General features: G+C 43.5%; 1 protein-coding gene across 1 annotated transcript in view; it reads right to left on the bottom strand.

The window, feature by feature from the left end:
• Nucleotides 1-1,475: 1,475 nt before the first annotated feature.
• ZFYVE1 (zinc finger FYVE-type containing 1) overlaps nt 1,476-10,876 on the bottom strand; it is a 35,832-nt gene continuing 26,431 nt past the window's right edge. Inside the window, exons 5-12 of the mRNA XM_019519124.1 lie at nt 9,906-10,012; nt 8,680-8,788; nt 7,610-7,707; nt 7,373-7,490; nt 6,459-6,629; nt 5,388-5,568; nt 4,239-4,352; nt 1,476-3,424 (exon numbers count right to left, since the gene is read on the bottom strand). Of these exons, the coding sequence (XP_019374669.1) occupies nt 3,192-3,424; nt 4,239-4,352; nt 5,388-5,568; nt 6,459-6,629; nt 7,373-7,490; nt 7,610-7,707; nt 8,680-8,788; nt 9,906-10,012 (1,131 nt within the window). The 3' untranslated portion in view covers nt 1,476-3,191. The remainder of the gene's footprint in view (nt 3,425-4,238; nt 4,353-5,387; nt 5,569-6,458; nt 6,630-7,372; nt 7,491-7,609; nt 7,708-8,679; nt 8,789-9,905; nt 10,013-10,876) is intronic.

The following is a 10,876-nucleotide window of genomic DNA, read 5'->3' as shown; positions in this document are numbered from 1 at the left end:
CATTTTCCCTTTTACCATTTTTCATGTTCTCCACACATTATTCATCTTGCTGCAGAAACTAGACAGCCTCACCTGAGTCCAGGGAGAAGGCCTGTTCCAAACACATCTGCTTACAAAACAGTCTGGTCTTAGACACAGAATTCTGTTCATGCCAGGTACTACTGGACGCACCTAATGCATACTCTCTAAGCATTATTATCCCTTCTCAGTGACTGATTTAGGTGTCCTATAATTCTACAGAAATCTTTTCATTGCCTTCAATGGGACTGTAATTGAGGCTTAGTAGCACTTAGTCTACTTGTCTCTATGGTGACCATATTCCTGCCTCAAAGCAGGACCTTGAATCTGGCTCATTTGGGGCTAGGAAAGAATCTAAAAAGAGAGGGGGGAAAAACCAGAACCCCCCCCCCCACAAAAAAAACAAACACACTTTAGCCTGTGCTTCATTTCCCATATGTTCACAATACCCAGTGCAGTCAGAATAAGGAGAATGTAGGGCCTACCATGGACAGCTTAGCCCTACCACCTTTGATGTGATTGCTGCATCTTTCATCAAGGAGGCTTGTTAGCCAGACACGCAATTTCCCTTTGCTCCATCCATCTAGGTAGTCTCACTGGACACACAAGTGGAAAAGTTGCACCAGTATAACCTAAGGTGCAATTTAAAGACTTAGTTTAAATTAATGCAACCCCCTTATGGACAGTCTTTATTTCTGCGTAAGACTGGCTTATTTTAGTGTAGTTTAAGTGGCCTGGGTACAACATTTAAATAAAGATAAACCACTCAAACTGAAATATGTATGCACAGAAGAATCTGCACTAGCTTAATTTTATTGGTCTAAAAACTGATTTAAAGGTAAACCAGTCCAATTTCCTTGAGAAAGCAAGGTGTTACCATAGTTTTTAATATTCCTTCTTGTTACCCTGCTCAGGCAAAAGTCTGTTGTTGTTAAACTTTGGACCTTGCCTGTGCTTTGGAACTGGAGTATACACTGTAGCTCAGAGCCAGCATCTCCTCTTCACATGCTTGTCTAGAGATAAGACTACCCCGTTTCAAGTAAGCACAAAAAAAAAAAAAAAGCATCTTGCTTTGTTAAAAGAGATCCCAGAAAGAAAAACCCTATAGCACCAGGATAGTCCATCAAGAATGGACTGCACGTTGTGACAGGTATGTGGATACTAAAGAGCATACATGCTGGGAATGTAGAGAGAGCATTTTGTTTCATCTTCCACTGCTGCAGCAGATTTGTCTGCGGGGGGGAGGGGGAGAAGGGGGCAAGGACAAGGAAAGACCCCAGAACAGATTCCAGAAGGCTTTTATACAAGGAATGTAATGGATGGTTTCTTTGTGTGCATTACCATAGTAGTAAAATTACATGCATGGAAGACGCACTGGGCATGGCCTACAAAACAGCAACACAGTGTAACTACAGCCTAACCCCTGTTCAAAAAATAAAGACTTCAAAGTGCAGAACTCTGCTGAAAAAATATCTTTCCTAAGAGAAGACTTACCCACTCTTATCACACCATCACCTGTGGCAACTGTCTCCTTCTGACTGCTTTCGATTACAAAATACAAGTCAGTCTCTAGCAAATTTAGCCAATGCCAAAAGTTTCCTGCCTCAGCATGTAACAGGTGCTAGGGGGAAGCTACATTGCAAACACATTCCTTAGGTCTCAGAAAGGGAACTGGTTACAAGGAAAAAGTCAGTACACTTGTTCAGAAGGTATAGTCTTTTTATAGCAGACAATTTAATAATACAGTCCTAAAAGGGGGAGTTGGGTGTTGAACTACACAACTGCACATTTAACAAGTTGGACAAAGATCAGTTCTAGGGAATTGCATCAAAACTCTAGTCACTACAGGTGGAGACAAGTCTCCTCCAGTAGAACCACCTTTGTCCACATGAGCCAAACAGAGAGGATATTTTCTAACCCAGTTCAGTTCATGATGGTCTTGTTTCTTGTTGTGGGAGCCAATAATCCACAGAAATACAGAGTATTAGTTTAGCCAAGTGGCTTGATCATGATGTGTATGGGTCAGTGGTTTCATGTAAGCATCTCCTGAAAAGATAAAAAGTTCAGCAGATGCAACTTGCTAAGAGCAGGAGAGAAGAGGTTCCTGTTTTCCAGATGGACTGGCAGATTTCTTTTATTACAGGATTGGAGTCCTTTCCATACAGCTATCTCCAAGGAGTACCATGGATTTGGGAACCACATAAACAACTTAAGTAATTACAATCAAAGCAAACAGACTTCAGGCCATGCATTCTTTCACCTAACCAGGACTTCTCTCATCTCTGCTTGGACCATGAGGCTCTTGATGTGCAACAAGCTTCACAGAGAAACTTGTCTTCCCAAAGGAACTCAGAATGCAGGGCAAATGTGGTGAAAAAAGACAACCCTGTTACCTTGAGATCCTGTACTGAAGTTGAAATGCTTGTTACTGGAGGTGCCTTGGGGCCAACCCATTTATTTTCCCTTTGACAGCCCTAGCTGAGACTCTACCAGGGCATTACTTCCTCCTCCCTGCACTGCAGTCCCATGACCTGCACACCTAGCATTTGGGACCATGATGGAAATAGACTTTGCAAACTGATCTGGATTTAAACCTTTTGTGCCAGGAGGTGGGGAGCTTCCAGATGCAGGGCCATTCCCATTGTCAAATGCAATTCATGTGTCCCACTCGAGAAGCCCTGAGCCTCCCTGGCAGCAAAGGGCCCAAACCTTTACAAGCAGGACACCGTGAGCAGCAAAACATTTTAAAAAAGAGTTGGAAGGCACTGCAGTGGCTATGAGTTCAACCCAATACAGCAGGGAACAGCTGCATCTCTTTATTTGAGCTAGAAATACTCAAAGCTTCATTTGCCAACTGCATCCTTAGTACACTAAATTATATAGAGATATAGATAAATACTTCAACTGGAATAAAATACACTGGATTTTCGTTTGCTCATTTTACAAGTGAGCTCCCCTCTTCCCCAACCAGTTTGAAATTAAAACCTGAAGGCCCAGTTTATTCACTCAAGCTCATTTGCCAGCATTCCAGGATGGAAATAACACGAGAGAAGGCCGGAGATCAGGAACATGCACTCTGGCTGCAACAGGTTAAAAGGTGAAAGGGTGACCAAATATTTTTTCTAACCCTGAGAACCTAAGGAATTGTGAAGGACCTGGAGGGGAAGCTGGGGTTAAAGGTCACCAGGCTTTTTATTGCAGTTAAAACAGACTCGAACTGGATGATCCCATCCACGGGAAGGAACTGTTCTGCGGTCGTGGGAGCACTCGTCACAAAACCCTTGGCCACAGGCTCGGCAGTGGTGCTTGGAGAGCTTGACGTTGAATTCCTTCCGGCAGTTGTGGCAATGCAGGATTTCATGATCTGGTACCCAGTACACAGGTCTGGCAGCATCCTTCACGAGACCTACAAAGGATCAGAAAGACCCACCTCCATTAGCACTTGTTCTCAGGTACGGAAGAGAAGGGAAGGGCCCCAGGCCCTGCAAATCATATCTGTCACAGTCCCTAATGCTCATTTAGGGTTCTGTCCACAGAACATCATAGACTAATAGGCAACCCCAGCAAGTTCAGGCAATTTGAGGTTTTTTGCTACAGATTCTTCCCCTGCATAATTCAACAGCTTTTCTTCTTACGCTCTCTAAATGGTGGCACCTTTTGTCTAGACACTCATTTCAAGGAGGTGTGCTTTCTCTTCCTCATCTAGAGTTCCCTCCGGGTTTTGGCCATCTCACTGGACCAGTGTAGCCACCATCCTTTCTGGCATGCATATAATGATGAAAGTAAGCAAAAGCTTCATTCCCGTTTCTACTTCACTAGATCATAAAACGCTCTGCCAGCTAAATGAGCTGATGACATTCTAGTGGAAACAAGGGAGAAAACAATTGACCAGCGATTAGTGCAATATGATGCTCTCTACTGCCCTCCAGCTCCTGGAGATGTTTGGTCATTAAGAAAAAAGTGCAGCTCAACTGCAAGACAACAGTTAAACTCAATGCATCTGCTGAATCACTGAAGTTGCTGCATGATACATAAATGGCCAGCACTCTACATTTGAGAGCTAATTTGCAGAGGTGCTCACCACCCTTAAAAACAAAGGGCCTCCAGCCATAAATTGACTTTCATTCAAGAACTGAAGTCTAACCAACAAGAATGGTCTAACCAATGCAAAATAAAAATGTTTCTAAATGCAAAAACAATTGGATTCCCACAATGCCCACCAAGTGGAATGTCGATGGCAGTCACCACAGCTCCGAGAGTGCTCTGCACTGCCTCGCCGACCTTCCTGGCAATCAGCGTTCCACCTTCCTCATCAGTCTGTGGCTCAGACACATCTGCATGACAGAGTTAGTGTTGTAGTGTTATAGTGTTCAGCTCAAGTTAGAGTTCAAGACAGGACACACAATTTATGCCATGTCTCAATATGTATTAGCAGAGAAACTACTGGACCCAGCAAAATTAAAGTTACTTTGCTTAGCAACACTCAAGGGGCTCTCTAGTATCCCAATGCAGGCAAACAATACTCAGCCTCCTTGCCTTCACTTAATTTTCTTGACCTTCACTGTTACGATTTCCCTCCATCCAAGTAGACAAAGATCCCCCATCTACTCTAGCACCAATATCCCCTGTCATACTACTCCCAACTAGCAGGATGTGCTGTGCAACTGGGCTAAAAATCCAAAATAAATCATTCTAAAGGATCATGTTTGCCAGTAATTGATGATGAACAGCCTTTATGTTAGAGTGATCTTTCTGAGTTCCTTGACTTCCCCAGCAAAAGCATTTACGAACTCAGTGTGAATGCCTGCCCCAAAGAACACTGTACCTATTGTAAGCAGATCTATTTACCCATTCAGAGCAACTGAAATCCCAACCTCACAGTCTGCCCTAGAATGGGGGTGTTATCAAGGGACCAATACCAAGACTGTAGACACAGGGTATAAACAGACATTGCCAAGTGAAATGGATCAGCTGTGGTAAGATGTCACACTAATCCACTTCATTGGGTGAAATATATTGCCCATTGTCTTCCATTGAACAAGGGCCCAATCCCACAGGACAATGGTCAATGTGTTCCCCGCTTACAGAAATATGCCTTAGACTCCCTGGGCCACATCTCTAAGCAAGGAAAGCTACAGGCTTCAGGCGTTCTTGGAGGCTTCTCTTTAAGTGGGGTGCCCCAGCTTTCACTGCTTACAGAGACATGCCCCAGCAAAATCTTCCAAGGCATGTGTAAGCGAGGAAAGCTGGACAGGCACTCCTGGGACTCTGTGCCACCATAAAAATGTTTATGGTCCATTTACACCTACAGTGTCTGATTAGCTCTGACCATGTTAGTTCCCAGGACCAGGATGAGCAGGTCAGATTACCTAACTGGATGCCCCTGTTGTCATAGCAGCTGTCACACACTCGCACAGGTGCTGAACCCCACCCCCGCTCTGGTACAGGGCGGGACTTGGATGAGCAGCCATCACAGAAGCCCTCTCCACAGGCCCGGCAGTGATGCTTAGTATCGTTATCTTTAAAGGGTATGCCACACTTGTTGCAATTCTGAAGATGACAAAACAGAAAGAGAAACTGTCAGTTCATTTTTCCTAACTGCCTTTGGCATCAAGAGCACCCCAAAAGCCAGAGCCTGCAGCAGCAGGGAGTATGGCACACCTGGACCCTTTACGCACTCCCACTTTACCAGTCTGTCCTTCACCAAAGTTTCATAGATTAAAAATGCCACTCTGGGTGGTGCAAACATTGTCCATCTGGCCCCAGGATTTCAAGCCTAGAGAAAGGCAGGGTCTGGCTAGGGTCAACATCATTACTATGATCCCTGTAGTTCTAATTATGATTGGTTACGGCTACGCTTTCCTGGATACTTAGAGGCCTACCAGCTGCGCTGTAGGTACAAAGTTAAGATGGTCATTTCCATTTTAGCTATCTATCTGCCCAATTCCTCTCCTGGTTCTCTGGAAGGAACCGACAGGCTTTTTCTAATTGAAAAGCCACGGCCAAGTTTTAATCTTCAGCTTCATATTTGGTGCAAGTCAGTAGCTCTCATTCTTGTGAGAATGCAAAATTAGGAGCCTAGGACTTCAAATGTGGTTCTTTAAACCCACAGGCAGGATCATGGGAGCCAGCATTTTCATCAACAGTATTGATGGGGTGAAAGGGTCTACAACAGGGAGGGGCAATTAAATGAGGGGACAGAAGGGCAAGAATGGTATCTGATTCTATGTTTAACCTTCCTTGGACTAAACCAAAATGTGGAACTAGCAGGAAGCTTTAAAAAGAAGGTGAGTTTTACTTGCAGTCCTAGGGATAAGAGAGGTCCGAAACCAAACTGATATTTTATTATCTTCGTAGCAGTTAGTAGAAGGGAATTTTCAGCTTTGCACAGGGAGAAGCATTTTTCTCAACAGCATGGAGGTGTAGTAGCTGTAGTGTACCAGGATCTGAGAGTTGGGTCTCCAGTAGGCAGGAGCAATCTGGTCCGTCAGCCAAGAGGTCACAGCTTTTGTGGGTCCCAAGCTCAGCTCAGACACTGACTGTGCCATGAAATTCATCCCATCTAGCAGACGTTGAGCTGCATTATTGTTGTCTTTCAGAAATCCATCTGTCTATAAAATAAAAATGTGATAATTTAAGAACTGACAGGAAATCTCATTTCTCACACAGGCATCCCTCAAAGCAAAATACCCATCCATCACTACTGTTAAACTTAAGCATTGCACCTGGAAGTTCTGCATTTCCTCTTCGTAGGGCAAAGGGGTATTGTAATGATGTAAGCATTTACCCCAAGAAATCTAATACCAACTGGGTCAATTCACAGCCCCTTTTCTTTCAAGCTAGCCTGATTACTGTGCCACGTGTTGTCCAATGCTTTCAGAGGAGATGGAACTTCCTCTCTGTCCTTTGTGAACATTGGAGATTCTATGATACTTTCTGTTAGAGGAAGGGTTTTCCTGAGTGTGTGTCTTTATACAATTGTTTTCTAGGATGCTGTGCATGGTTAGTTTTCATAGGGAATGTGTGCATGGAGCAGTTCAGAAGGGAAGCCACTAATATTCTACATTTTTGTTTAGACTTAACAGATCTCTTCCATTTCTTATGATTTAAGTTTTCTAACTCTTCACACACAGGGCCACTATAACATGGTTCACCAGTATCATCTCCAATCCAGTTTTTAATGTCTGCCCAGACAAAAATTGACAGCCTTTTACTCCATGGATCTCACACTTAGAAAGATGCTCAATTTTTTAAGAAACAGGAGCAGGTCACCTGCCGTAGTCACAGTACTACCACTACCTAAACACCCTTCCATTACCACCCCATTCTCTAAAACCACCTCACCAAAACTTACTCCTGGCCACACATGCTCGATTTCCGTCCTCACCACTGTGTCCACAGGATCTTGGTTTCCAAACCAGTATTGCCGGCTGCGGTATACCACTCCACAGTTAGGGCACTCAATCACATACCTTTGTGGGGAGTAGACAAAGAGAAGGAAGGGTCATCTTAGTAAGGAACTGGAGGCCAAAGGATCTGGCAAGAGAAGAAAATATGGAAAAGCAGAGAGACTCCCTGCTTTTGTGCTCACCCTGACCAGGCATACTTGGCAAGGCCCAACCAAGGCGAGTCAGTGGAAGCAGATGTTTTGGGCACCACGCTGACCTCCTTCCCTCGTTCATAACAGCCCTAGAACATGAGTGATAGATTAAAATGGCATGTCTTGGAACTGTGAATTCCATGATTCCCATAGCCATTTGGTCATAAAAGGGAATAAAGGCTGTATTTGGCATTAGTTTGTGGAAACTGTTTGCTAAAAAGAGATCACATGATGAATGGAGGTTTAGCCCATGATTGGTAATGGAGGTTTTGTGCATTATTTCCCAGGTGACTTCGTTAGCCTAACAGAGATGACTAGGGCTGAAAAACTAAGCCTCCCACAAGGCCATGTTACACTCAGCTCAGATAAATCAGCTAAACACATAAGGGTGGATGTAAGGAAGTGGGGAGAACAATTAAAGTGTACTCAGCATGCTGAGACTGAAGGGCAACATGTAATGCCTGGTTCATCTTGAGATTTGGGAGCAAAGCTGGTGATTTAGTTAGTGAACAATACCCAGTGTGATTGGGCTGCATTAAAACAGAACAAAAACCACAGTGCCATTAAAGATCAACAGGGGTCTTGCTGCTGTGACAGGGCCAAGGGCTGCTCCTACACATCTCTAAAACAAGAGGAACATGCAAGTGATACTCCTCATTCATGGGCATTTTTACCCATGCTGTGGGATGCACCACGGAGCACTTCAGTTAGTGAGCTCTGCTAATTAAAGGTGCCTGTGTCACATGTATCAATGTCACTGCGCATCCCCGCGCTGAAAAAGTGGCAGTGGGGCGCTTTGAACTAAAGGTCAAACACGGTTTATTTCAAACTGCCCCACCACCATTTTTTCAGTGCAGAGATGCATGGTGGTGCTGATGCATGCAATGAAGATGGCTGCCAGAGAATGTCAATTTTCATGCTCCAGCAGACTCAATTAATCCAATGCACTGGATTTCCAGCACGTTGCAGCAGGCTCCGCACACATGTATAAGAGTCCATAAGCCTCAGTTCTCTTCTCTTCCCCTCCATTTCCTGGATCCTGTCCCTACAACTTTGCTCACCTTGCAGGTATAGACTCTGTTGTCATACTGGTGAGAGTATCTGCATCGGCTCCTGGATTCATGAGGAATTCCTTCTTTCACATGGTTCATACTGTTTTTGCAGCCACATCTGCAGTTCAAATGCAAGCAGTGAGCCAGCTATACAGTCAGTCACTCTGACACTAGACAAATCTCAACATAACGTCAGTTATGTTATTAACAAGCAGGTATAGTCCTGCTAATCCCAAACCTCTTCAAAACGTGTACATCTAAACACTGATTTTTATCTGCCACTGAAACATCCGAGTGAGGTAAAGCAAGCATTTCACATCACAAAACAGAACTACAGAGCACTTTGGTGCAGGAAATGAATATTGTACCTGGTTTGTAGAAAAACTAGATGGAACTAATCAAATCTATAAATAGGCCAAGATACCTAGGCTAGCTTCCCAGCTCTTACAAAGTGTGCTATAGAAGAATCTCTAATGACCTCAAAAAATGGCAATTTAGTTCTACTTTTTATTTGACAGAAAGGACTTTCAGCAGAACAATCCATTGTAATCGTGCTCATACAGCTCAGTACGATTTAGGAGGACTGTCCAGCACCTATTGATTCATCAACCCCATGCCTAGGACTTTCTGTAGAGAGGTCTTCCTCAAGTTCCAATCAAGTCCAACTCTGTCAGGTATGCAAAATTTTTGCAGCCCAGGTCAGCATGGCTGCTACTTACAGGCCATATGTTACAGTTCAACATTGGGTAAAAATGATCAAAGCATACATCTACACAATTGGCTATTTTAACCTAACAGGAAAAACTACCAGTGGAGCCTTTCTAACTTCTAAGGATTATTGTAGATTGCCCATTTCTAACTCCACCCTATGATGGGCTTCTGCAATTTGGAGACCACACGCTTACAAATGCTGCTTGTGGAAAAGATACGGGCAAAGAGATAACAAAACATGAAAACCCGAGGACAAAGACCATGCTATCTAGCTGCGATGTGGCAACAGACATTGTCAGAGTATATAAATTGAACCGCTTTTCAGCCAGTTCATATAGTTTCTGATTTCAAATAAAAACAGCCAAATTCTGTATTTAAATGTTAAGGTGGTACCACACTGATGTCACTTCCTGATGCTTCTTTTCAGGGTACTTGTGATCTCACAATGACAATACATTCTGATGTTAAATACCTTGACAGTACTAAGCACTAGAAGAATGATATCTTGTTTCTCATTGACTTACCCACAGCTGAGGCATACAGAGGAGCAAGTGAAATACTCATCTGGAAAAAAGGAGCTGTGAGCCATCTGCTCATCAGGGATCTCACCACTGAACCGGTCACTCAACGCCTGTTAGAGAGAGAGGGAAACTGGTGAGGAATTCAGAGCAACATAGAGCGATTCACCAGGTCAGTAAGAGCCTTCTGTTAAGATGCAGGTCTTCATGGACATCCTAAGATGCTCCTCATAGGTGCCCAATCAGTTCCTCTTTTGGAAAAGAGAACTAGCTGGGCATTGCAGCTAATGAATAATGGATTGTTAATCAGGAAACCATACCAGCCTGAGCCACAAAGAGAAATGCAAAATCCCCTCTGTCTTCCTTCTAAAGAACAGTAACCAAACAAGACCAATTGGCAGCGAGATTGGTTGGGTGATCTCATGAATATTTTCCATCTTTGGAGTTCTGTGAATGGACAAAAGGATCGGAAAAAACAGCTTATCTATACCCAAACAAAACAGTTGGGTGAGGGGTAAAAAACGGATTTATTGCCTTTCCTGTGGGATTCAAGTTTGCCCTTGCATGCTTAATATATTTGCTGGGCTTCAAACTAGGTGACATACATTAACTAATATTAAGGTCAATGGAAACCACAGGTAGTGTCATGTAAAACAGTTTAAGTGAGGTTCAGGGCCTGGCTCTACCCTATAAAAAGCTACAATTAGTGTATTCAAGGGCCAGAGTAATGCTGTTTTTAAGTTTTATTTGTACCTGTTTTGATATATGTGCCATGCAACTTGCCCTACCTCCACTAAGCACCTTGGTGTCTATCTTGGGTTTCCCTGCAGCATTGAAGTGTTGAACAAGTTAACTTGAGCTTATCCTACTCTTTCAAAGATTTTGCCACACTGTCTACATTTCATACAGATGAATCTCAGTCAAACAATTCCTTTCTGCCAATCCCTCAGGAGATTATGCATGAAGTATTATTATAC

This window comes from Gavialis gangeticus, unplaced genomic scaffold (genome assembly GCF_001723915.1).
Source record: "Gavialis gangeticus isolate Ggan-Ray unplaced genomic scaffold, GavGan_comp1, whole genome shotgun sequence".
Lineage (NCBI taxonomy): Eukaryota > Metazoa > Chordata > Crocodylia > Gavialidae > Gavialis > Gavialis gangeticus.
This window is presented reverse-complemented; position numbering and strand designations above follow the sequence as displayed.